We start from the raw sequence: 27,589 nt of genomic DNA on the forward strand, positions 1-27,589 counted from the left end.
GCAGTCACGCTATAGACAATAAAGTGCATACCAGCACTGCATGTTCTCTCGTCCAAAAATAACAGCACACTCACAGAGAGGCACATGACTACGCAAAAATGTGTCACACCTAATGGCTTTTAAGTATCTGCTGATCCCATCAAAGGATCAGAGTAAATTAAGATGCTCTTTAAATGCTAAATTGTCAAAGCAAATTGGTTTCAGATCTGCAATAACTGCCCGGTCTTTGTTCTCATGTTAAGTCAACACGATGGCATTCAGTCAGGACTGTTTGTACCCAATTGGATTGCTGTTACATATAAACCAGAAAGAGAAGAGAAAAAAACTTCCCTAATGTCTGTTGTTCAGAGCCTAAAGGCATCACCAGCTGCTTTAAGGAATTCCTTCACAGTGTGTTCAAGGGTGAACTCACACGATTGTCAAACTGGGAGAGGCCCTGAAATTGAAAAAACTATGTATAGTAGAGCAAACTACTTATTTTTTTATGTAGAGGATAAAAATGTATAGTTGTTTCAGTTTTTCTTTCAGAGTTAGTAAGTTGATTAAAAACAAAAATCAGTCACATTATGCTGATGTAATTTTTCAGCAGTACTTCAAATATACATATGACTGGAAAGCACATTCAGCACATTTGGCAACTTTTTAAAGCTGAACGAGCTCCTGCGGTTTGTTGGGCTGAGAAATCCTGAGTATTTTGTTCCACGCTGACAAACAGGAATTTGAAAGACGAAAGTAGAAGTTGAGAGTTGTTAGCGCAAACAACTTGATGATCTTAGTGCAGTGTCATAAAATCACCACCAGATGTCAGGATGCTCTGCAAAAACTAACACGGCTGAGAGCGACGGGGAGCCTGATCTCACTGTAGGACAGATGTACACTGATGAGTCACCCATATAGTTTAAACAGTATTAATGAATTGCATCTTATTATGTTAGAAATTGCTAGAAGCAGATGATAGACGGAGAAGAGAGTAACTGTATGAGTCAGGAGTGGCATAGAAGGTATGTGAGGGTAGCATTTTTATTCCTCGTCCTCGTGTCCAAAATCTCGAGACAGAGTCTCACATTTTGATTGGTTCTCCAGGAGATCAGGTTAATCAGGTTTTTACCCAGCGCATGTGAAGGGGAGGCTTTTCGTTGTAGCTAGAAGAAGGTTATTCATAAGGAAAAGTTACAAGATAACGAAAGTGACGAGCTTTGCAGATTTCATCCACCATGACTGAAAATAGCGCACAGAAAATCAGGCGGCTCTATACTCCGAGAAACAGGAATTTTGTGTTTTTTAATTGCTATTTCTTTTAAGTTTTATTAGTTTTTATTTGTTATTTTTCAGATTTGCAAAGGGGGGTGGGGGTGCGCTGTGAAGTGTATGCGTCATAATTGGATAAAAATTGATTACATTGTCAAATGTGGCTCAAAAAAGTCTGCAAATCTATGGGTACGTCCAAACTGAAACCTAAAGCCTGCGGAAACCATGGTGAAATGAAATAAAAACAGGAGTATGTTAAGATTATCGCATGAGACCATAATAACAAATTTGAACTTCCTACTATCCTTATTGTATACTTAGCAAAGGCGCTGGAAATATATTTAGCCTGTACATGCTAAATGACAAACCAGTAACACGCACAATATGTTAATCTAAGAAGCTTGGAAAGACTAGCTGTCAAAAAACACAGTATTAGCTACACATTTATTTCTTGGTCACCCTGGAGGTGGTGCAGGACATGTATGAGAACAGCGAGTCAGAGGTGAGGTAAGCAGTAGGAGTGACAGATGGGTTCAGGGTGGGGATAGAATTATATCAGACATCGGCTCTGAGTCTCTTTTTGTTTGCAGCGGTGATGGAAGTCTTTGTGGAAGAAAGGCCTGGAGACGTGGAGGTATGGTCTGGAGAAAGGATGAATAAAAGTTAGTAGAAGCAAGACACATGTGTGTGAATGAGAGGGAGACAGGTGGAAATCAGAGGGTTGGTGTGACAGAAGACGACCCGAGGGATTTATATCATATTTTTTGACACCATTGTTAGGTTATCTGCCATGAGCTGATCCAGTCAAATCTGTTTGCTCATTATACAGATTTATGTTTTTGCACAAGGTATGGAACTTTAAAACAGCATTAAGATATGATGTAAGGAAATCTCAGAAAGGTGTGAAAAAGTAAAGAAGTCATCAAACACTGACATATTTCTTTTTCATATTTCAACAACATTACAACTAGGGATGGGTATCGTTTAGGTTTTATCCGATACCGGTGCCAAATCGGTACTTTTGAAACGGTGCCGGTGCTTAAACGGTGCTCGAACCGGTGCTTAAAGAATGGAGAACACAAAATTTGTCCAAAAACCTCTCATGTTCAGCTGTTTTGTTTTGTTTTTGTAAAAAGATAACAATGTTAGCCTTTTCTGCAGCTATGGGGCATATATGGTATCACTCCTGGCTGGAAGCAGTGCTTAAACAATGGAAAAAAAACACAAACTTTGTCCAAAAACCTCTCATGTTCAGCTGTTTCCCACTTTTTCTTTGGTCATTTTAGCCTTTTTGTCCAGGGTGAAGGGAGTATCTGCCATCAAACAAGAGGACAGTCACATGTAGCTATGATCATGTTTGCTAGTTCACCTTACCTGCATTAATGTAATAACGTGGTTAGCCTACTCAACGTAAATTACACACAAACAACATTAAGCTACTCACGCAGAGAAGAACGGCTGCTGCTGCATCATCATCCTCATCATTTCTGCTACACTGGCAGGGCTAGGGGCCAGGACTCTATTCTTCGGGTTTTTGGGGGATGTTGCTCCGGGTCCGATAACTGGCAACCCACCCGACGTGCACAGTGTGAGGTCTCGCAGCAAGCTATCAAATACGGCGCATTTCTGGGCTTTTTAAAAAAACGCTATGCGTCGCCAGGTGTTTCATCGGATTCGAGGTGTTACAGTATCACAGTATCAGCTTAAAGCACTTGTTGCAGGCTGCTGAGTTTGCATATTTTGCTGTGAAGTACAGCCAGACTTTTGACCTCTTCGCCTTGGACATTTTTAATCTGTAGCTCTGCTCTAACTGAACGTACGTACCTGGCCCCGCCTACTATCCTCGGAAACGTAAAATGATTGGCTAGAAGTGTATCACAGCTCAGGAAAAAAAAGCACGAAATAAAGCACCGAAATGTGCGCTGCTTTTCGGTCTGGTTACTACCGTTTATGTCAGAACCGGTGCCATCATGGCACCGGACACCGGCACCCATCCCTAATTACAACAGTGGATTATTAATGGAGATGCATCCATGTGCAAATACATGTTATTTTATAGGTGATCAACTTTTGGGTGATTAATCTAAGATAATGAAATTTTGATGACAATTTGTATCATATGAAGAGAAATGACTACATACTATAGTTAACTACACCTTCAAGGAACATTACTCTATTTTTACACTGTTTTCAGAGGGCTCTTTAGAATTTCTTTACAAGGTATATTCTATAAAACATGCAGTATGTCATGATTATTACATGATATTCTTACTGTTTGTACTGTGAAATGAATACAATCTGAATTCAAAAATAGTGTAATCATACATGCACATTCATAATATAATCTGTGTTAGACCCCTTAAATTAAGGTTAAAGTCAACACTTTGTGTTATGTTTGGACCCTACACCAATTTTCATTTATTGCACTGGCATACTTTTTATGACAAGTAACATTTTCAGTTTCAGTAATGAGTACATATACTCAAGTACCCTGATAAAAACACCTGTACATCATCTCCTGTCCAACCAGCCAATCATGTGGCACAGAATCCTGCAGCTATAGGTCAGAAGCTTAGCATGGGGACAGGATTATTAGCACCAATCTGATTTAAGTATTTCTCATTTGCCCATCAAGTCTGGATCAGGGGAATATCCAGACTTGATGGAGCTGACTGAAAAGCCACAATAACTCAGACATCTAATATTTACTACTGTGGTGAGCTGCCCAGAAACCATCTCTGGCTCACAGCATATATGTGTCTAGCAGCAAATGGGCTAACAGCAGGAAAGGTTCACATCAGGTTCCATTTCTGTGAACCAACAACTGAAATCTGAGGGTGCAGTGGGTCGACCGCACAGGTGAAGGCTGGCAAAACATTGCACTTCAGGATAAGCTCAGATTGCCAACAACATGAATCCATGAAGTCAACGTGCCTCATGTCAACAGTCCAGGCTTCTTTCCTGGCACACTCTGTACCTCCGTAATAATTATGGCTTGAAATAAAAAGCCTATGAGTATTGCTGCAGACCATTTACATCCCTTAATGGAAGCTAAAGGGATACTTTCGGCATGATGCTGCACTGTTGAGTGAAACAAAAGTCATCTGCAGTGGTTTCGTCAACACGACAATGAGTTCAGTGTATTCTCCAATTACCAGCTGTGAGTCCAGTAGAAAACCTTTGGGACGTGATGCAGTGCAACAATAGACTCGAAGGAGCAATGTTCAGATGAAGAATCTGCATATTGTTATCATTTCTGATGAAGCACAATCACAAAAGCACATCTCCAACATCCTGTGGAATCCATGCCACCCAGATCCGAGGCTGTCTGGAGAGCAAATTGACGTCCTACCCATTAATAGCTTAGCATCCATAATAAGTGAACTGCTTGTGCTTCTATGGCAATGACACACACACACACACACACACACACACACACACACACACACACACACACACACACACACACACACACACACACGCATATATTGCACATAGAACATTTCATTATATGCAAACTCAATGTGCTTAACACAGAACATAAAAAATAAAAGTATAAGATAAGACGTGAAAGCACTAGCACTTCGAGTATTGCTAATTTTATTTAAAAACACTTCAACTGATTCTTGACTGATCAGATGTTAAATTTGGGGAGCTCTTTGCAGGGATGCCGTTACAGGCTCTAATATGGCAGAATACAACCAGTGTCTGAGTCAGCAGGTGGTGTATGTGTTTAGAGGCTTGTGGTTCAATGTCCGCCCTGCTCCAGCTCCACTCATCTCTCTCCCCCACACACCCTCCATAGTGTTCGATATGCTGATCCAACTGCTGCCCCCATGCGCACATGGAAAGATGGAAAGCTTTTACGCACCGCGCGCGTTCACTTAAAACGGGTTTAGCTGTTGTTTCTGCATTGTCACACGCATCGCCTGGTGCATAAGTAGGCTTCGGCATTAGGGATGTGCTGTAGAAAAGTAGGGGATGCGGTAATACCTCACTACATAATACAGGGGGGTGGGGGTAAGAGACGAGACTTGCGTCCAGATGCTCACCGCCAACTAAACGTGAGAGAAGCTCAGACATCAATAACATCTCGCTCATCAATAAGAAATTTTGATGGAGTTGGACTGCTTAATTAAATAGGTTGCCTTTACGCTAGCTGAATTTGTAATATTTAATCTGATGACCCCCAATGGACAAGATCTGAAGGAAGAACTCTTCAGCGTCTCCATCCACAGGAAAGCGGCTCGGCCAGACAGAGAATCCGACTTGGAGATATTTCTTATCTTTCAGTGATGGCTATTAACACTGATGCTGCCTTTGGGAAAAGCGCCCTTGGCGAGAGGGAAGTTTCTATACCCACCGGCTTCCAGGACACGGAGAAGCTACTGAGCACAGCAACCACCGAGCCCACCGGGCAGAGCAACATCAAACCATCTGACTCTTTCTCCCTGAACATCAGAGGGAGTGTCCGCTCCCTGGATGCGGACCAGAACGGACACAGATCACCTCTTAAATCGGGCTCCGTTGGGCAACTGGCCCCACCCAGATCCTCGTCCCGGCTTTTCCTGGGACAGCTGCCCTCTCAGGTGCCACCGGGCACCGACCCCCCGAGTTACCTCTGGCTCGCCGTGCTGTCCTGTTTATGTCCCGGCTGGCCGCTCAATATTTGTGCCTTGTGGTATGCAAATGTGGTGAGTGCCGCGCAGTTGTTTAGCTTTTACTTTATCCATAGACATTTTTCTCCGTGCTTTAAATCACACTGTAAATCCAGGTGTTTTGCTACTGTTTTGCAACTGTGTTGCTCTTAAATTATTTATATTTTATCTCCTTCCATTTCCCGTTAGTCGAGGACTGTTCTCCAGACAGGGGATGCTGAGGGAGCGAGAAAGTATGGGCGTCTATCTATGTTACTCAGCGCCCTGGCAATGGTGCTGGGTGTGGCTGTGATCATCTTCGTAGCGGTTACAATAGGTATGCGAGGAAGAAATGGAACAAACACACAGAAATCTCAGTGTAACTCTGTGTATATCAACTTTTTCCTCTGTCTGTTTTGCTCTCAGAGATGCAGCAATGAAAAGTGGGATGAAAGGAGTCTTCTTTTACGTCATCTCAAATTTTCACACGAGGAAGGATGTCAATTTGACGATGAAAAAGCACAAACAAGACGAAGAGACTCTCAAGTACGACTTAATGTTTTGTTTTTGTTTGTTTTGTTTTCTGCTACGGACCTAAAAAAAAAAACAGAAAGAAAAAGAAAGAAGGGCAGGACATTTCTATTTTTCTGGCTACACTCATGCCCAATCACGTCAGAAACTCAGGATCTGAGGAAGAAAGATAAAAACTGCACTATTGTGTCAGGCTGTCAGTAACTATATTCTCATAGTCTAAACTAGTGGTGCACTCTTGCCTTATGCAGACAGCTGGATAAAACTACAACTTGCAAATAAATTAAAAAAGAAAAAAACACATATGGGTTCACTAAACACAACAACAAATACACAAGATCAGAAAAAAAGGCATCAGTGCACTTCTAGTCCATGATGTCGTCACTGCCTGCCCTGTTTCTCAAAACTAAATATTAACAAAACATTAACTTTTTCTCCCATTTGAGAGTTTTGTGGCTGTAGGAAGACGTATAAGCTGTTTTCGTACATTGTTTACATGAATTTTAGGCACATGTCTATGTATCACAACAATGCCTTTCTGCAGTCATAGTGTGATATCTTGCTTTGCGTGCTGTCATAACTGAAATGACTCCTGTTTGGACTCTACTGAACCTCATTATGTTTACAATATACTGCAAGATATGAACGGGGCGGTTGCCCCCCTTGTATGCACCTATCTTGGCACTCTGATGTTCATGTTTATACATTTATACTGTATGACTGGTTTACTGTGCCATAGTTCTGCATGTCTGAAATAAAGCTGAATGAGCATGACCAAGCTGGAAGTGAGTTTGTCACTTTTATTTAACAAAATAAGTCAATACAATACACAATCCAAATGAAAGGTTATTATGTGAATTTATAAGGAGTTAAAATAACAACAGGATACAAGCAGCAATATACAAATCCCCAGAAAATAAATAAACTCTCCAATCTGAGAAATTACATTTTATTTTCAATATTTTGTGTCAATTATATTTTTGTGCCATAGAGAGAATAAAAACCACATGGTATACACTTGGTTAGAGTTACAGTGCGTATATTTTGTCAGTTGATGGCGATTCATTGGAAAGTGTAGAGCAACAAGAGTATGGTGCAGACACCAATAACCACACCCAGAATTATAGAGTCCCGCCTCTTGCGCAAATTGATTTTCTGGATGAGACTGTTGATGGTGGGGAAGCGATCTGAGAGGTGGGGTAGCAGGGTGAAGGAAAATAATTAAGACCCAAGCTGGGTTTCCCTTCCTTGCAGTAAGTAAATAAGAGACAGAGAGTAGCAGGAAAAAACATCAGCAAGGCTCCGAAACAAAAATCCAATCCAGCGGTGTGGTTCAGTGGATCCAAACCATCTTATATTAACCCACAGGCCTGTCAGATGGACTCGAGACTTTAAAATTATGGTCATTTAAGACTTAATAGCAAAAAATGTATATTTTCTAAATATTTTTTCATTCAGTTCAATGGTCAGTGTTCATCTCAGGTCTGTTCATTTTTTTATTTATTAGTGCAATCTAGCTATGCATTTATTATTTTAACTATCTAAGTGCGTATGGCTCAGTCACACAAAGTAAAAATAAGACAGAAACATCCTCGTGACTAGGAAAGGAAAGTGGTTCCCTGGTAGCTATGGTGACCAAGTGTTCACCCAGATGTGGGGGGTGTTCCTTTGTTCACCTCTGGGCAACCTTTTTTGATTGGAAGACAGTTGCATGGGTCGTCTTTCTTCATTCACACCCAGACAGACTAGCAAACATTTAGTCGTGGCCAAAAGTTTTGAGAATGACACAAATATTGGTTTTCAGAAAGTTTGCTGCTTCACCTTTTATGAAGGCAGTTTGCATATACTCCAGAATTTTATGAAGAGTGATCAGATAAACTGCAAAGTCCTTCTTCTTGTTAACATAGGTGAGAATGTTGACAAGCACAAGGCTGGAGATCATTATGTTATGATGATTGAGTTAGAATAGCAGACTGGAATTGTTAAAATGATGGCGATGCTTGAAATCGTTGTTCTTCCTGTTAACCATGGTAACCTGCAAGAAAACATGTGCAGCCAGCATTGTGTGCGATCGTGGCTCAAAGAGTTGGCAGTTCGTCTTGTAACCGGAAGGTTGCTGGTTCGAGAACCGGCTCGGACAGTCTCGGTCGTTGTGTGCTTGGGCAAGACACTTCACCTACCGCCTACTGGTGTTGGCCAGAGGGGCCAATGGCACGATATGGGAGCCTCGCTTCTGTCAGTCTGCCCCAGGGCAGCTGTGGCTACAACTGTAGCTGCCTCCACCAGTGTGTGAGAGTGAATGAATAGTGGAATTGTACAGCACTTTGCGGTTCTCGAAAAGCGCTATATAAATGCAATACATTCCTTATTATAATTATTATTGTGTTGCATAAAATGGGCTTCACAGGCAAGGATATTGTTGCTGCTAAGATTGCACTTGATGATCCGATAAACAGTTGACTGTTTATCGGATCATAAACAGTTGACTGTTTATCGGATCATCAAGACAGTGCAATTCATTATTATAATAATTATAATAAGGAATGGATTGCATTTACATTTATGTCTTGATGATCCGATAAACAGTCAACTGTTTATCGGATCATCAAGAATTTCAAGGAAAGAGGTTCAAAGGTCCTCTAACGATGATTCAGAAACAACTGACAAAAAGATCTAAAAACACTGAAGCAGCAAACTTTATGAAAACCAATATTTGTGTCATTCTCAAAACCTTTTTCCATGACTGTACAGTGCTGTGAAAAAGTATTTGCCACCTCCTTGATCTCATAAATAACTTTTCCTTTAAATGACAATGTCATTTCACACTGGCCCTGTATGAAAAACAAAATGAAGGTTTTGAATTGGTCTAATCAAAGTCTGGGCTTAAATGTGATGGCAATGCTTTGGCATGACCTTAAACAGGCCGTTCATGCAATGTAATTCCTCCAGACAATTCCACACTTGTGGTTTTGACCTATTTATCACATTTACACATTTCGCCATATTATCACAGATTGCACGTAACTTCCAAGTTGACTCCATTCGATCGCAAACTCATAGCAGACTGACTCTGTCTTATCGCGCCTAACTTGCTTTGAAGACCGCAGCTGACTGAGAGTGGTTGCACAGGCGTTGCCTGTCTTCACAAGCAGTTTTCTATTTTCCTGTGCAACGAGTAGAACTGGCATTTTTATTTTAACACAGAAAAAAGGAAAGAAAGTCGAGTCTGGAGAAAAAGAAGAGAAGTGATATCAATGATAAAAGGATACTGGCCAAAGTTGTGACCCTGGTTTGAATGGACTTCAACATCCCACGCTGAAATGTGATGTTCTCTTTGGTAGCCATGGCGATACTGCAGGGAGACAAACCATTAGGGACTGGCGGCGGCACAAAAAGAAGCACACACAGTAGCTGTCTTCGCAGAATCACATTAAGCTTGTTTCAGCTAATGAGCTAAAAGTAGGGAGCTACAGTAGTCTGTTTTAATAGACTGAAATGTGCTGCATTTGCTTATGATGGGCACGTGTTGAGTGAGAACAAAGCAAGGGAGGAGGAAAGCAAATGAAGCATTAATAGAACTGACCTTATTGCGTTGTCAATATGACTGTCTGAGCTGTGAACATAGGACAAAAAACAAGAAAAAGGATAAAAGTAAGTCAACCATCTTCAGTAAAGTTAAAGAATAAAACTTCCTAAAATAACCTTATGAGATCATTTCAAATGTTCTCTATATGAAGTTATGGAATTATACAACAAGACTCAGAGGAAGCCTGTGCCATGAACCCACACAGCCCGATCGGTCTGTTATCATAAGAGAAGCACTTCATCTGATTCCTGCGAGGGAGGAGAAAGTGCTGTTAATGGGCGATTTTGGGGAAAGTCCATTAACGTGTATAAAATTTCAGCTCTGAACATATGGATATATAATGTTTGGTTCTGATCTCTGATTTTCTTGAGGCGTAAGGAAAACATACAGAGGGTCAACAGTGCACATACACACAGAGAAGGGCTTGCATTATCTGCTAAGATAAGTGATGGGCAGAAAAAGTCTGGGGCTGAGCGGAGCATATAAAGGCAGCTGCATGCATCCTGTCGGACTTCACTAGAGACCAAAAATCAATACTGTGCTTTATACTTCCTCCATCTATTCGTCCACCGCTCCCACCATCTATCTGCTGCCATCCTCTCCTTTTTCAGACGATCCTTTATTAGCCGACAGAGTCAGAGGCGAGGCAGCTTCATGTTTAGCAGACCCTACTTTTCTTTCTTTGCTTATTTTCCTATTCTTTACTTGTGATATAGCATAACATTATAACTTAAATTTAAATCTGCCTGTGTTCAATGTACATGAATATGAATACAGCTACAATATGCACACAGACATGGTTTCCAATGGTTTTCCATTTCTGCATATCTGACCACTAGTCACACTTATAAAGTTAGAACCACTGAGTCTTTTTTAAAAATTTGGTTTAGTTGGCATCTTTGTTGAAAACAGAGCAGAGGCAATAACGCGGATCGACTCCCCACCATTGGACATTTGCGTATTTAACAAACACAGCCAATAGATTCTTGTGAAAATGAAATGAGAGGAACCATTCAAACCTAAATGTGTCAACAAGCCAACCAGCAAATGAACCAGTTAACCAACCACATCCCTCATTCAGGTCCAGATCTGGGTCCAGCTGAGAAATGCAATTTGTCTAGCATGCCCGAATCCGCTCTAGGACTTCCTCCCGGTGGGACATGACCAAACCACCTCGTTGGCCCATTTGATGCAAGGAAGTAACGGCTCTACTTTGAGGCAACTTTGTCAATAATCACACTCTGGGCCCCCTTTCTTCCTATTGTAAAACACATGTAAAAAACCTCGGTGTCTACCTTGATGGTTCTTTTAAATTGAATAAGCAGGTGAGGGCAATAGTCCAGTCCTGCTTCTTTCAGTTAAGACAGCTAGCCAAGGTAAAGCCATACCTTCCGGCTAATGTCTTTGAACATGTTATTGACCTTTTCCTTACTTGCAGATTGGACTACTGCAATTCATTGTATTTTAGTCTCAACCAGGCCTCCATTCATCATCTTCAGATGGTCCAAAATGCAGTTGCTCGCCTGCTAACTGGTACCAAACAGGGAGAGCATATAACCCCAGTTTTAGCTTCTCTACACTGGCTTCCTGTCTCCTGCAGGATCCAGTTTAAACTTTGACTTTTTGTTTAGCTTAACTAATATATGTCCTAATATGAAATGTGCATTAATATTGTATAATTTCTAAAACTGCAATCAACACCTCTTTAAATTTAAGTGAAGCTGCAAATTATTGAGTAAGTTATGAGTGCTTGAATAAAATCTAATAAAATAAGAAGAAGAAAAACACCAGCAGTCCAAAACATTTATAAACTGAGCAGCAGCAACGTGTTGTCTGTCGATCAGCTAATAGCTAAATCGAATCCTTTTAGCAGCCCTCAATACTGAGACGATGCCGCACATTTTAACCTCATTTCTTACATTCAGTATTGAACATTTGTTCATATAGTGCATTTACTCCACCGAATCCCAAACAAGAATCTCCTCATCAATCACTGACATGTTCACACCTTCGACAAGTCAAAGTGCAACAGTGGTTTCTCAGATCAGCCTCACAGAGCCTCAGATTTTATGTGCATTCTTCTTTCAAGCTCCATCTATCTAAATAACAGCACGCCCAATATCTCATAAAATTGACAATAAAAACAGTTCCTCAACTTGCAGAGACCGCTGCTGAGACTGTGTTTCACTGTTAAAGGTAAATTTAACTCCTCAATTTTCAATCTGAGAGTCTAAACTGTCTGAAGAGTATTAATAGTTTGTCTTTGCTGATGTCTGCTCCTCCTCCACAGGTGATACAGGAGGAAAATGTTTCTCTGGGTAAAATCAGCAACGCTTGTTTATCCGAAACAAACCAAGGATGCACTGGAGGAAGAAATAACCACACTGCGACAGCAGGTGGGCTATTTTTTCCTCATACGGTTGGGAAGGTGCTTAAAGTGGGTGGTTTATTTCTGAATCATGTTCAGTGATCACGGCAGCGCGCATCTCAGCACATTTCTGGCATTTCAACAAGTCCAGTACTGGCACTGTCAATAATGTTACTGTTGGCTCAGGGAAGTGTATTAGCATTAGCTGAAGTACTCATCAAATACAACGCAGTATTTAAAATGTTCATATAACACTTTATATAAAGGTATAGACTCTTTTCTTTTTAACTTGCTCTGACCTTTCTTAAAAAAACACTGCCTCTGTTAGGAACAAATAAAAAACAAAAAGATAATACAAATAAATACAAATCAGAATAAAGTCAAAACTGCTTTTTGCTTCATTAAAAAAAAAAAAAAAAGGCATAACATGTTCTCATCGTTAAGGCCAAAAAGTGTGATACCCAGTGTCACACGAGCCTAATGACTGGCCTCCTTGTGGCGGCCTTGTGAATAATTTGGTTGCTAGCGGACCGCTGTAGTCACCTGCAGTTTGCACAGAAGACGTCGACTTATCTGAACTCGCCGAGCAAACATGTTCAGTGAATTGTAATTCGCATGGTGGCTGCAGAATGGTCTCTAGACCTGTATGACCTTGTTGTGGTTGTATGAATTTTTTAAATGGATATTAAACAAAACTGATATACTTCCACATTAAAGAAAAAGTAAATAAATGGGAAGTTAATAAGAAGTATTCAGAAGCAACCATGTAAAATACCTGAAAATGAAATCTCAAAGAAACTCATAAATGTTTAACTAAGGAAAATGTAAAATGAAAGGCACCTAAATGATGACTAATCATGTTGGATTCCCGGCTCGACAAACTGCCGCGTCAGTTGGTAAGTTCAAAGCTGTGGTGCATATCTCAACACTGACACGGTGGATTTTTCACTGAAGTAGCTAAACACTTTAATGGCTCTCCAGACTTTTCAAACAAAACCATTATCACCATTAAAAAAGTCTTAATCCCTGACGGGGCGTCGGGGGATTCCCCAGGAGCATCTTCCTCGGAGGGCTCAACCCGGGGTTGCGGTCATGGCCTATTAAGGGCTCTGTTGGCTCTTAGGTGACGGTTTCCTCATGGCTGCGTGCAGCGGGGCTAGGGGAGGGTCTGTGCTGAGGACGGGGCTGTGGCTCCCCACACCCTCTAGCAGATCATTACATGAAGGAACCTTTTAAATACAAGCGCGCTCATGCTCACAGGTGTACACACAGATGCTCACACACACAAACTACACCCTTTTTGGCTCCTACCTCAAAGCACACTGTGCGCTGTAGATCCTACGTGCTGCACAATAATGTTTACTATTTACTGTTATATTCCCATAGATCATCGTGATGTTGTTTATTATGTTGCTCTTTTTTTTCCTGCTTGTTTTCTCTTTTTTCTTTCTCAACAGGTGATCCAGGTGATCGATATATGTATTTTTTGTCTGCTTATTTTGTTGTTTTTTGTTTTTTGCCCTTTATCCCCGTCCCTCTTCCTCGCTGTTTTTCTTTCCCTCTTTCTTTTCCCCAGTCAAATCTGTCCCGTATTTAGCAAGTGAAAATAAAATAAAATAAACAATAAAAGGTGAATCAAATAGACCATTACGGCAAGGCTGGGATGGTCCATTTGGTAAAGTAAATCCGTTGGGCATCTTTCTTCGCCTTTAGACAATAATTCTGATGGCAAAAAAGCCAAACGGGACAGGCAAAAAAAAAAAGTGTTCAAGACTGTTATTTACAACAAAATACCTACGAAATCTTACGATAATTTAATCAGACTCAGATATTACATTAATCCAAACTGCTTGGAGAAACAAGTCTGACCACTTTCAGCCCTTTGAAATATCTGTGCAGTTATTTTACCTTTAATTGTTGCTGGAACAACCAGAAAACGGCATGTGTTCATCATCAAATATCAATATATTGATCTAAACTCACAGCTAGGATCAATATAGCCTTCTAGTTTATTTTTCTAATATATCTAAATGCAAACAATAATTGTTTAAGCTGTTGCACAAAACATAAAATATACAGGATCTATGAAAGTAAGGATTTGTAAATAGATCTCTGATAGGTGGGGCATTCCCTTGCACAAGAAACTGAATAATAAATGTGTGAGCTGTGCAGGCTCTCTGATTTAGTCACATTTACTTTAAAGATTAAATGACAAAACAAACAAACAAATGAAAGCCCTTTTTGGTGTTTCCAATTCATTCTGAACAACTAACTCTGCTGTTTTCTGCCACCACAATGCTGACTCACAAGTTTCGGTTCATTGTTGCAACAAAAAAGTTTCAGAGTGACGTGAGAATTCAGATTTGGGATGTATCGAGGGTTTGTGGTGTGACTTGGAGGTGTCTGACCCCCTAAAAAAGATTTTTAATAACAATTATATAGAGAGGCCAAAATGAGTGGATAAAAGAAATTACTGTTGACCACCTGACTCATCTGAGCACAGATGAATAATCATCAGACTGGACCTTCATTATAATCTCAACAACTCGCATGTTTCTACAGAAATTTTAATCATGAAGTTCAGCCATTTCGTATCCATCATTTACACCAGGTGATATGCAACCGCAGCACAGCTCTGTCCTAGAGTCAGACAATAATTACCTTTTTTATTTATTATTTTTTGTATTTCAAAAGGAGGAATTGGATCTCAGTCCAATGGCAACTCAGGGGAAGGAACAAACTGCGGATCCACTGCTTCAGGGAACAGCGGTGATGGGAGCGTGGGAGTTGTGTCTCTCGCTGTTAAAATAACCTAAACCATGTTTTCATTATCTGCAGTAATGCAGTCATTCCCATAAAGCCAATATACGATATAGAGTCTGGTCTATTCCCCCCCCAGTTCCAAAGTGGTCAAACCAAAACTGGAAGCCACTTTGTATTCACTGCCTCAGGAAGCACCGGCAGTGTGAGTCCCCAGCTCAATGTGTTATTTTGTTCAGGAGACACTAAAGGTGGGCTGTTTCGTGATTTCTGAATTCTTAGTCATTCTCTGTATTTTAAAAGGAGGAATGGGAGCCCAGTCAAATACTGGCAACTAATGTAAAACAGGGGGGTGGAAGCAACGCTGGATGCCCTGCCTGGGGGAATGCTAGCAGTGCGAGCGGTCTGTTTTCTCTGTCATTTTGCTGAAAAGTTATCAGGAGTGGGTAGACTTCAGAGTTTAGAATCTGTGCAGTAAAATTAGTAGGTTGTGTTATTATCTTTTTACTTCTGAAGGGGAAAACACAGCCAGCACTGGCAACACGAGTAACGCGACAGCTGGTGAAGAAGATACTGGAAGGAGAAAAAAACACCTGCAATCTAACGTACGTGAGTACTGTTAAGGCCTTTGCACGCAGGATGGGTTTAAAATATTTTTCACACTCACCTGTTCTTAATGCAGCCGCTCACACTCAACACATATTTTCGCTGGAAAAATTGCGGCATTAATTTTTTCAAACCAAGCACAATTTTTCTGATTTTGTGGATCCGAATAAACAGATCAAACCAATCAGGTCACTGCATTTGGCAACAAGTGCGCTCATGGCTCAAATCGTGCACCTGTACTGAATATACAATGTGGAAATCATTTTTTAAAAGACACAGACGGACAGTGCTCTGTGTCGATGGGCTCTTTCAAATGATTTGTCTACCTTCTCAGATGTGGTCCCAAGTCTAGAAACAAGCATTCAAGCTGGCCCACTGACATTCAAATTTATGAAAGACATGATACAGCTTCAACTCCTAGATCAAACCATAATCTACCTGTTCTCTTTTTCCCCTTTGGATAGCATTTCCACAACATGAAACCTGTTTGTCACCACAGCTCCGAACACGCCAGCACACACTGACACAAGCAAGACGAGCTTCTGAATAATAGCTGCATCGCTTCTTTTTTATAAATAGAACCCAACCGAGCTGAACAGAAAGCTATAACTACAAACAGGAAGTGTCTGAGTTGATGCAGTCATTTTTTATTACATCAGTGGAAATACCGCAGACACATCACAGAGAATTCAACTCTCACATAAAGGGGTTGTAAACAATGAGGAATTTTGGAAAATAGCTCTCAATCTTCTTGTGATAAGTGTGAAACTGGTTTTCTTAAAGATGTGTCTTACTTTCTTAGATGCTCGTGCTCCTTCAGGAAGAGCTCTGTCCTCCTGTTATTCACCCCTGAGCTGCTTTTGTAGGACCTGAGTAAGAAAATTAAAGAAGGGTAAACTCCAGCATCAGATTAGCACCAAAAACGTCATTACAGCTGGAACATGAGTGTGTGCAGATGCTTAGACAATATACTTAACATCGAAATATGTCAACCTCCCTGTGACAAGAGAAGGATATGATTCGTCATCAGTGCTGCAGGTATTTCCCTCCATCCTAAAAACACATGCCGGGATACTGATGTACTTCCTGCATTAAAGCTTCTAAGTGCTTAACCCAAAGCTCCGTCCTCCATCTCTTATTTACACCACCACCATCCCATTTCTATTTGGACTAATAATCTTTTTAATCCATCATCTATTTTCTGTTCTGTTGGCCCACTCCTTTCACTGTTCCTCCACACCTCTAATCTCAGTGGGAATAATTAAAATTCACTCTCATCATTTTTGTAATCAATCAAAGTCAAATCAGGAGAAAGTCTCATTCCCTCTGTCTGACTTTCTTGCTCTTCCTCGCCTCTAGTGAAAAAGCATTTCTCTGCATCAGGCAGGCCAGATGTAACCACTCTCCCTCAGCTCTGGCTCAATGAAAGCCTTGTGGTCTGATTTACTGTAGAAGGCACTTAGGAAAGAGATCCCCGGCGAAAGAGAGAGACATAGACAGATACAGAGAAGAGGAGGGAAGATGGCTAATAAGAGGTGTCTCTTATTAGAGGATGAAATATGATAGCGGGAATGCAGAGTATTAAAGGGTAGGGGAAACCAGACACTGAATAGACATCTCTGCCTCCTGCTGGTCAGGGATAACATCGGACGAGAGGAGGAGGGATGAGAAGAGAGCAGAAAAGTGGGACAAAAATAAGGAAAGCTGAAAATGTTAGATTTGGTGACAACAAAAAGTAGGCATGGAAGGAATTCAGGAGGAAAAGGAAAACTCTGCATACGTAAAGCAGGAGAGTAAGCAAGTGATTTAATAACACATTTTTGTAACATCTTGGGACATATGGGAGATAAAAGAAATGACACCTAAAAAGATAAGAGAACTTCTAATATTAAATATTAGAGTTATCATCAATATCAATGAGAAGCCTAAACTACATTTGCCACCAAATTTATTCACAAAGTAGCACAATAAATAATTTTACACAACACTTGCGCTGCACTTGGAGCTAAAAAGAAGAACCTACAATAATTAATTTCCATTAGCTTAAAAAATTTGACAGTATTCTTTGGCTCCACCTCCTCAAAGTTAAATATTAGCTGTTTTTTTTAATTTTATTTTATTGTGAAGCACTTAAAATAAAAGTTGTGCCTTACTGCTGCAACCACTTCAAAAGGCACAACTTTGACTTTGAAGACAGGGTTGGCGAGCAAGTCGAATTTTTCTTACAAACTACAGCCAACCACAGCAGCACCATATATTTCTTTGTTGCCAGTTTCACCAAGTGAGTGCTGACAAACACTTGCCAACCTTTTGGGCAATACACAGTTTTATCTAGCAAGGTTACCAGGGCCTCGCTGACCAGCCTCGAGGCCTGCGTGACTGACGCTTCACTCACGGTTGTATTTTCTAACAACATGAAGTCTTTTATTGATCAGAGAGGGAAGGGAACTCACTCGATGTCTCTGTGAACTGAGCCCAGAAGGTCCTCTCGCTCTCGCAGGCTATAAAAGTTGCTTTTGATTTTGTGAAACTCATGAGTGTAGTCCTGCAAAATAAAACACGATAAACTACAGCCAGTGTGACATGATATCACTAGCAAACAACATGATTGGAAAACATTGGGGCAAAATACAGTACATATTTCATAAATGCATCTTCAAAGTGCGCAGAATGTTCCAATAAATAGCTGAAAGATTTTGTCCTTGACCGAGGGGAAAATACTAATCATATGATCACTCAAAGACATGAAAAAATTGTTTTTAGAATGTGGATTTGCCCAAAGTTCAACCGTAATTAATTATAACATTTAAAGTGTGGAGGGCTAAAAGTGATTATTGTGAAACAGTAATTATAATAATAATGTCCCTGAACTTTGAACTCAGGACCTTCTTGCTGTGAGGCGCCAGCACTAACCACCACACCACTGTGCCGTCCGGCAAAACTGCAAATGAAATTAAAGTTTTATTAATTGCACAGCCTACAACAAAGTGAAGGAAGTCTATGTACCTGTAAAATGTCTCTGTGCCTCTGTAAGGTGTGCATCAATCCTGCGTTGTGTGACGAAACTCCAGGGGTGCTAGTGCATTCTGCCATTTTGTCATTGACTGCTGTAAGCTGCAAAAAAGGATTAAATTCTTATCACGTAGCCACAGAAGCACAGACGACCTTTTAAGAGATAATGTGATTTCAAAACAGCCCAGGATTATAATTTGAAATGTTCGACTACTCGAAAAAAATTATTTAACAAATAGGCTTCAGGCCTAACAGTCTGTTTGACTCTAAAAACATAGAATAACACAATTGTCTGCAACTAAAGGCATCCTATACGTGACCATACCGTGTGCCACATTTAACTCACATTGGCTAAGAGCTGGTCCAGCTCAGTCGTCATGGCCACAAGCGAGTTGTCATGAGATGAGCCCAGAGAGTCAGACCTGATTTCAGACGGAAATAGAAAGGATGCTCAGCAAAAATGTAAAAAAGAAAATTTAATTTAAATTCAATAAGTCAACAATTATACGTTCTAAAGCTTCTAAAAGCACAAAGATTTTTTAATATCCAACAAGATTTCTTTTGAGAGAGGGTACATGTTTAAAGTGAAGAGGGGAAAGCGCTGCCAACCTGCTGTCTCTCATCCGCTGGTCTGGGCTGCTGCTGTAGCTGGTGCAAAGCTTACTGAAGGAGACTAGCTTGAGGTCAAGCTCATTCTCCAGCTGCCTGGCTTGTTTACGCAAATCTGACGGGGGGAGAAAATAAATGGAAAACAAATAAATTAGACAACCCTCAATATCATGCCAGATCTACAGGAGTCCAGTAAGGATAGAAAGACCCAGGCAGATCATTTTATGTAAACCCAGAGTGTCGGTGAAGGAGAAGCCCATCTCGGTCATGATCCATCATGATTTACAGGTTATTGTAAAGTGTGAAGCACAGAAAGACGGTTGAGTGAACAACTGGATACTGTTCACAACACCAAGAGTGAGAATTTGGTGAAACTGGAAGTAGTGTGGAACAACTTTATGCCGTGAAAATGTACAAGAGTCTGTAAAAGGACAAACGTTACCTTGGCCTTGAGCACAATTTTGTGGAAGACCCATTAGATGATCACTGCGTTCAAGTTTGGTTAAATTCTGGACAAATTCTTTCAATCTGCCGAAGGATTTTAAAGGGTCACCGACTACACGTGGTTAGTGAAAGCATTAAGCATAAAGCCTCGGAAACTCTGGTGTTTTAAGATACCAGAAGCATGTTAAATTAAACTATTTAGTTCACATTATTGTTGCAGGGTTAGTGTTACACTGTAAAGTGTATTTTAAATAGCACAATTTAATTATCATTTACCAATAACACATTACAGAACATCCTTTACACTGAATTATTATGGGTTGCTGCTGACAGTGTGCTGACCTTTATCCAATGAAAAGAAACTTTGATTCTCTTTTACTGTTTGAGATGGTATCAGAGATCCAAAGTTTGATCTTGGATTTAAAAGTTTGAGAACCACTGGTTTACAACAAACATCCACAAAAAGCTGATAAACCACAGACTACACAGTACAGGTAGAAACTATTTTTATGATTATAAAAATAGCTGTTTTTCATAATATTATGATCATCAAAACAGAAAATTGGGCTCACTTTTGATTTCAGCCAAATGTAAGGAGATAATAACTGGCAACCATAACATTACGAAAGCCTTCATCCGATTAACGAGGTAACTGATTTGGTGGTCAGCAATGAATGACCATATATGTGTAAACAACTATTAACTTCCTGTTTGTTTACACTTAACGATGCAAGACTTGTTTGGTTGAAATCTTCCTGTTACGTGCCTATAAACAGTAAACGGAGGATGAAACAGAAAGGTTTACAAACTCTGGTAGCACGTAAGCTGGCTTAAAGGAGGAAGCTGAAGTCTGACTACTGACTTTTGAACTACGAAGGCTAACACGCTAACAGATTAGCTCGAAACCGGCTAAAAACACCTTCTAACCGCGGATAAAATAAAGTTTCTGAACTGCTGAGTTTGTATGACCTGGATAACAAAAGCCTTACATGGTGGCAGCTGTTTGTTTGTGTGTTTGTTTGGGGGTTTTTATTACACAAAGCACCATTATTTACCTTCCCAGTAGTTATTGCTGCCTGCCATGTTTGTTGTTGACATGTCATCATCAGCCGTCAAGAAGATACAGTTGTCGCACTTGTCTTTCTATCCCACAGCGGCCTCTAGTGGTTTCAAGATGTATGTCGCTTTCAGAGATTACTAATTTTGATATAGAGTAGGCATCAGTAACGGTAAAGCTAATTTTAAAAATGTAGAAAATCCTACATTCAGAATTTTAGATAAATAAAATTCTAAAATCTTCATGTTGAAGTATAAACCACTGGGTATACCGATTTATTGGTAGCAATATGTGCTTAAATTAGACTATTGAAGAGGTAATGTGGGGGTTTGCAGCTGCTGTGGGTGTTTAACTTTAACTCTGTCAAAACTTTTATTTAACCAGCTATAGAATAGATAAAAATGCCTACTTCTGTAGTATTAAACAGGTCATTAAAGACATGTTTATTTGAGCTTTACACACTTTGTTTTTGTATTGGAAATTGCTTCACTCCATTTCATACACATTCACCCAAAATTCAGCCTCTTATATTTAGCCTCATGTAAACTTTGGCAGCTCTATCTTTGGCTCGGGGAGTCACTCTATAAGATGATGCAGCTTTACAGGCTGGTTTAAAGTTAAAGTGTATCAGAAAAAAAACAAAAAGCACAAACAGATGTAACTGAGATATGTGTCAGCATTGTGATTCTCTGTCTTTTTGCTCATTCTCTTTATTCATCGTCTTGAACACAGGCAGTAATTATATCACAGTAACAGCGGCACTGGTGGTCTGGTTGATGTAGAAGACAGTGACGATGATGATGATGATGATGATGATGCCAGCAGTGGTGAAAAAGAGCAAAAAAGTCTGTGTTGTTTTTGCATTTCTGCAGCCTCGCCAGATGACACCTCTCTTTCACACTGATTCAGCTTTTTTCTCTCATTTCTGTCATTCCTATTGTCTGTCTTTCTTACATCTTTCTTTTCTTTTATGATGTTTCTTTAAAAAAAAAAGTGCTATGACACAACTGACGCCAGTAAGCACCTGAAGTCCAGTCCCAGATCCTGCTTTGACTAGCTGGAAGATGGAGGTTGCGGGACAGGAGGAGGAGGATAAGGAGGGATGGAAGCACAGGAAGGAGGGAGAGGGAGAAAGAGTGGAGCGATAAGGAGGTTTAAAGAAAGCGCTCTCCTCTTAGTGCTGGATCCTCCTGATGGACTGAATCTGAGGAGTCTGGGCGTGGGAGCCAAATTCACGGTAACACTTGTACTCTCCTCCGCGACAGTCGCACTCCATGATGTACTGGTGGCCACGGTAGCCAGGGTACTGGTAGCACACAAAGCTGCAGGAAAACACGCACACAGACACACGCTTGAATCAGGTAAGCAGTCAATGCTTTCTAGTGGCTGTGTGTTTTTCAGCTGTGTGAAGGTGATCTAAAGTGACCGTGAACTTACGCGCCACTCTGAATCTGCATGGATCCAACTTCGTTGTTAAACCAGCCCATGGCCTGCAGGGAGGGGTAATCATCACACATCTCGAACTGACGTCCCATCATGTTCTCCATCTCAAAGATGATCATGCGGGAGTCCTTGTGGTTCTGTGCAAAAGAGAGAAAAAAGAAGTCTCAGTAGAATTTGAGAATAAGCTGATGTCAGCTAATGGCCGTTATAGTGTGCTGTGTTAACCTACAGCACAGCAGATGGGCCTGAAGGAGATCATTCTCTCAATGCGGTAGGAGTTGCTGCCACTATAAGCCTCAAAGCGGGGGTAGTCTCCCTTCTCCAGGACGAACTGTTGGCCGCAGAAGCTGGAGTGCTCGTAGCCCACCCAGCTGGAAGCCAGAAACAAATGAAAAGAATAATGAGCGCACCTTCTATCTAAACCACCCAAAATCTGAAGGAAAGACACTCCGTTTTAGTTTCTTTAAACAGTTTAAGGGTTTCCAGAAGAGCAAGGAAGCTCATCGGATACGTACGCGCCACACTCCACCTTCAGGGAGCGGATGTTCTCCATCCCACACTCCATGATGTTCTGGCAGCTGGCAGTAAACTCCATACGCCTGCCCTGGAAGTACTCCTGATCGTACACAGTGATCTGCAAAAAGCAAAGAGGGTGAACTGAGTACAGCCTGAACCAGATATTACTGTACATAAACTAAAAACTTGTGCTGCTGCTTGCATCCCTGCAACATGATGTGTAAAGCATATGCTTACCTTCCAAGGGCCCATGGGCATGGGGTTTGTCAAAGCCATGTTGTCCTCTTTTTCAGCAGTACCTGCAGAGTAAAATTACATAAATAGTCGGGAAATGATGTGAGAAGGTCAAAATCACAAAACCTGTGGCTCACTGTTTGCTGTGCCATAAATTTAAAGCCCAGGTTTGTCACACCACTTCAAGCCTCCTGCTCACTCTTCTTTGCTGTTTTCACTTGTTGTTTTAAAATAACTTCCTCATATTATAGTTAATGTAATAAAACAAGGTACACTGGCCTCCTTCTGTTCTCGTAAGACCACCTGTTGTTAGTTGGATTGTTGCATTAGAGGCCTAGGCTACATTACATTCATAGACTGGGAAACTGTGCTGTATTGGTAACTACTTTAACAACTTGGACCTACCCAAACTGGTGAGCTGTGTGTCGCAGGGTTCCACTGAACAGTGTGCGGAGGCAGTGTGGACGGGGGGTATATATACACCCACGGGTGTCAGGGGCCGGGGGGGGGGCAGGCATGCCTGGACTCATGTCAGCACTTTGCTTTGGACTCCATTGTTTAGCCACAGAGGGGTTAACACGCAGACACACGGTGATTCATGCAAACACAAAGAGGACCCACGGCTATACTGCGCTACATGCACCTCTGTGGTAAATCTATATGTTAGAGGAAAAAAGAGAGGGTGGCTTTCCACACGGGCATGTGGGTCTATTATGAGATAGGCCCACATAAAAATTCAGCTCAGCGGTGAAATACTTTATGTGGCTGTTTTCTTTGATTTTCAAAGTCATGGTACAAAGGTGGAGGATTAGCAACAGTCTTGTGCAAACCACTGAATCCACTGAAAAGCCAAGTGATGTTTTCTATGATTTCAAATAATATCAGGGCTACTGCCTCACAGCAAGAAGGTCCAAGAAGGCTTGAATCCACCGTCTTTCTGTGATGGTACGTTCACCCCGAGGTTCTCTACGGGTACTCCTGCTTTCCCCCAAAGACATGTGCTGGGGTTAATTTGTGATTACACTATGAAAAGTAAATAATGGTGTCTGGATGTACCCCGGCTCTCACCCTATAGCAGCTGGGATAGGCTCCTGCACCACATGACCCTCAATTGGATAAATGGAAGAAAATGGATGGATCGAGTGATATCTCACAGTTATTACTATTATTAGACTAATCAAACCAGTATAGCCCTGTAATAGACTAGCAACCTGTACAGGGTGTATCCAACCTCTTGCTTAACTAAACCACACTCACACCTAGCTCACACTACTGAAATTCATTATTATTAGGTTGTGCTCAAAACTATCTGAAAAGCTTCCAGTTGATCCAAAGTATTGCAACCAGAGTACTGACAGGAACTAGGAAGAGATAGCATGTTTCTCCCATATTGGTCTTGATGGTCGTCACAGTCGTCCAGGTAAGCAAATCCCTGATATTTGACTCTGTCCAACTGGTGGGAGTGGGTCTCCCACTAAAAATGCTAACTCCAGTTGAACAGAATGAACTTTCCAGGTTCTCCCATATTGGCTTCTGCTCAGCGGCTCCCTGTTAAATCCAGAATCAAATTTAAAATCCTATTTATTTATTACTACAGTATGACTCATAGGTGTGTGACTACATGTCCCCCCCCCACACACACACACACACACTGTTAACATTATTACAAGTGCAGTGTGTTAATCAGATGTGAGAATTTAGTTGGTCAAGACTCAGATCAGGAATCTAACTGACCTACTTTTGATGATGGACACAAACTGGATCAACGCTATGAATGCTGGATTAGAAACAGGAAGGTGCTGACATTGTTGGAAAGCTTGAAATCCCAGAAAAGCAAAGCTCTCCGCTTAACTGTTTCTATTTTTATTTTTTGCTATGAACGGCAGTAGCTATTTCTATTTTTAAAATATCTCTAAGACTGAATAAATCAACAATAAAGGTTAACCGGGGCCAGTGGCACCAGTTCAAAGGCCTGATTGGCAGGTCTGGTAGTGCTTTGGCATTGACTGGTGAGCTGCAACTGGCAGCTTCACTTTCAAATAGTTTGGTGCAGTTGGGTTTTATAACACAAGGGGAATTTTATACAAATTGATCAAGAGATGAAGCAGACAGACTCTTATTTTAATAATTTTATTCTTCCCATTAAGCGAAGCATCTTATTGGTTTTTAGACTCTATTTACATTTATTCAAAGTGCCTGAATTATAAATAGTTTTGTTTACATTATTTGTTCCTCACTGTGTCATTAAAAAAGTGAACAACACAGAGCGAAAACAGAGTGAGCAGCTGCTACTGTCCCCCCCTTCTCTCTTCTCTTGCTGCTCTGAACAATAAACATTTAGAAATGGCTTACTGAGGTCAGCACATTGTCCAGACTCTCTGTCTATGTGTGCGTGTGTGTGTGCGCACACGCCCGTGTGTGTGTGTGTGTGTGTGTGTGTGTGTGTGTGTGTGTGTGTGTGTGTGTGTGTGTGTGTGTGTGTGTGTGTGTGTGTGCATTCATGTGGATGCCCATGTAATTTCCTGATTAAGCTTATAACAGAGCAAAAGCAAGATACGTGTGCACTTTTTACACATAATACCGCAGTAGGTCCATTTCTGTGAACTTATTTCTGATCAGAGTTGATTTGTTGAGGTCTGAATGTAAGATGGGACAGGGATATATGAACATGTGTGCGTGTGTTTCTGCTGATGATAGCAGCAGCAGCATCGGCGCAGACTTGACAAAGAGACGAGCAAACTCAGCAGGCTGATGTGAAGAGCCTGCCGTGTCCATATAGTCGACTCTGTGTCACGTGCACAGATATCAAAACCTCAGTAGAGCCTTCAGTAGACTCTGAAACCACCTGCTGTCAGCTGTCAAAGACCCACACTTAACAGTCCCACAAAAAGCCTGCATATTGAGTGCTAATTACAAAGAAGGAAGTAAACACCTACAAATTTCCTCTGATATTTCTTGAGTGAAAAGTTTTGCCTAGAACATATTTTTCCAAGCTGGGCTTTTTCCAAGCATGAAATCTGGATATTTTCGATTGGAAGTCATTTTATTCCACTCACCTGAATCTTAAAAAATAAAAACCTGTAACAGAAATTATCTCTGCAGTGAATCCTGACTTCCTCTAGGGTGCAACATTTCCATATAAACTCTGAGTTTAAAGGCCTTTTTAATATTAACTTAAAGAAGGGTCACAATATTAACAACCCATCACACTGCAGGTGCACAAACTGACTCAGGCTCTTCCTGGATCAGGAATCTTTTATACTCTAATCTCTCTGCTGGCATTTTCGCTGCTGTTGTTGTTATTGTGACTGCTCCTAAACTGCCGTTACGGTTGGTTTGGCATCGTTATCGTCACACACAGAGTCACTGCAGAGCTGTGATGGATAGTCATGTGTGACTGAGATCTCCAGTGAGTCATGCAGAGACTTTACATGAATCAGTAGAGAGTGAAAGGAAGACAGAAATAGGATTAAACCCACCCCAGAATGATTTCATTTTTGCCGTTCAAACATCTGAAAACATCTGTTGTTGTTTTTAACAGTAAAGTTCTGAGAAATTACAGCACATTAGAGCCACATTTTATGTTAAAATGTAGTACGCTTAATCAATGTGAGGAGAATTATTTAGGTCTAATTGCAAGACATGCAGAGCTGGAATAAGTAGATGCATCATTTCTTAAATAAAACCATAAAAAGCATGCTATTAAAATATTCTTGCAAAAGTTTTTTACCTACATAACAGAACTAAAGTAGCAGAATCCCACAGTTGTGTTGAGATGAAAGCAGGCATTTATTATATACTGATATTTTCAGTTGTGAAAGAAATACTAAGTATCATCTTTGAATAGAAAGATCTATAGTTCCTCAGCATGTCATCATAAGGGGGGTCAGGGGGTTTCTTTTGCAGCTAATGTTAACTACTTTTACTACTTGTACTTCTACTACAACGTAGCTTGCCATCACCAGTGTGTGAATGTGTGTGTGAATGGGTGGATGACTGGACGTGTAAAGCACTTTGGGGTCCTTAGGGATTAGTAAAAGTGCTATACAAATACAGACCATTTACCATTTACCATTTTACTTTTCATCAAAACGCTTTGTTGTGAAGAGTGAACTATCTTCTTAACTGCTTTGCACAATGGAAACAGATCATGGTCCTTCAAGATGCCCTATCTTTCACACAGTGCAGCAGCTCATTCTGTGTTTTCTTCGTCCAGACTGATGGTTTTTCGTCTGCTGCTTCTTTTCCCTTCAAATTTTTCCAGATGTAATATCACATTCCAGTCCTCCTGTTCTCATAGTGTGTCCAAAGAATCTTGCTTCTCTTGCTTGTCTCTGATGTTCTTACATAGTGATCTTTTGGTGTTTGCTTTTTTAAAGACTTCTTCGTTAATCAGTTCAGGTCTATGATATTCATGTCTCTGCTGCATTGATAATCTCAATAGCTTTCTAGTTCATTGTCCATGCTTTGCTTCCATGTGTAGGCATCTTCGACTCTTTCTTGTGTTGAAGGAAATTTGTCAGTTAAATTAAATGTTT

The 27,589-nt window shown here is 40.7% G+C and overlaps 3 protein-coding genes across 4 annotated transcripts; 1 reads left to right on the forward strand and 2 right to left on the reverse strand.

Moving 5' to 3' along the window:
- Nucleotides 1–5,263: 5,263 nt before the first annotated feature.
- On the forward strand, nt 5,264–7,176 carry trarg1b (trafficking regulator of GLUT4 (SLC2A4) 1b). Its single transcript, XM_080866717.1, has 3 exons — nt 5,264–5,942; nt 6,096–6,222; nt 6,312–7,176. The coding sequence occupies exons 1-3, from the start codon at nt 5,544–5,546 to the stop codon at nt 6,323–6,325; spliced, it is 540 nt and encodes a 179-aa protein (XP_080722843.1). The 5' UTR covers nt 5,264–5,543; the 3' UTR covers nt 6,326–7,176.
- Nucleotides 7,177–7,208: 32 nt separating this feature from the next.
- Nucleotides 7,209–20,922, reverse strand: LOC308386896 (Golgi SNAP receptor complex member 1-like). 2 transcript variants are annotated; one of them, XM_080866718.1, is made up of 9 exons: nt 20,857–20,922; nt 19,358–19,472; nt 19,095–19,170; nt 18,743–18,850; nt 18,190–18,281; nt 16,531–16,605; nt 10,000–10,029; nt 9,686–9,768; nt 7,209–7,603 (listed from the first exon to the last, which is right to left on the reverse strand). In XM_080866718.1, exons 1-9 carry the CDS (start codon nt 20,897–20,899, stop codon nt 7,479–7,481), a joined length of 747 nt encoding a protein of 248 aa, XP_080722844.1. In that variant the 5' UTR covers nt 20,900–20,922; the 3' UTR covers nt 7,209–7,478. The 2 variants fall into 2 exon arrangements, with proteins under 2 accessions (XP_080722844.1, XP_080722845.1); XM_080866719.1 differs by lacking the exon at nt 7,209–7,603 and adding an exon at nt 7,612–7,805.
- A 401-nt stretch (nt 20,923–21,323) lies between these two features.
- cryba1b (crystallin, beta A1b) lies at nt 21,324–23,494 on the reverse strand. Its single transcript, XM_080866400.1, has 6 exons — nt 23,457–23,494; nt 23,055–23,116; nt 22,817–22,935; nt 22,531–22,672; nt 22,296–22,438; nt 21,324–22,180 (listed from the first exon to the last, which is right to left on the reverse strand). The coding sequence occupies exons 2-6, from the start codon at nt 23,091–23,093 to the stop codon at nt 22,033–22,035; spliced, it is 591 nt and encodes a 196-aa protein (XP_080722526.1). The 5' UTR covers nt 23,094–23,116; nt 23,457–23,494; the 3' UTR covers nt 21,324–22,032.
- Between the last annotated feature and the right edge of the window lie 4,095 nt (nt 23,495–27,589).

The sequence above is a fragment of the Rhamphochromis sp. 'chilingali' genome, assembly GCF_963969265.1.
Source record: "Rhamphochromis sp. 'chilingali' genome assembly, chromosome: 19".
Classification (NCBI taxonomy): domain Eukaryota; kingdom Metazoa; phylum Chordata; class Actinopteri; order Cichliformes; family Cichlidae; genus Rhamphochromis; species Rhamphochromis sp. 'chilingali'.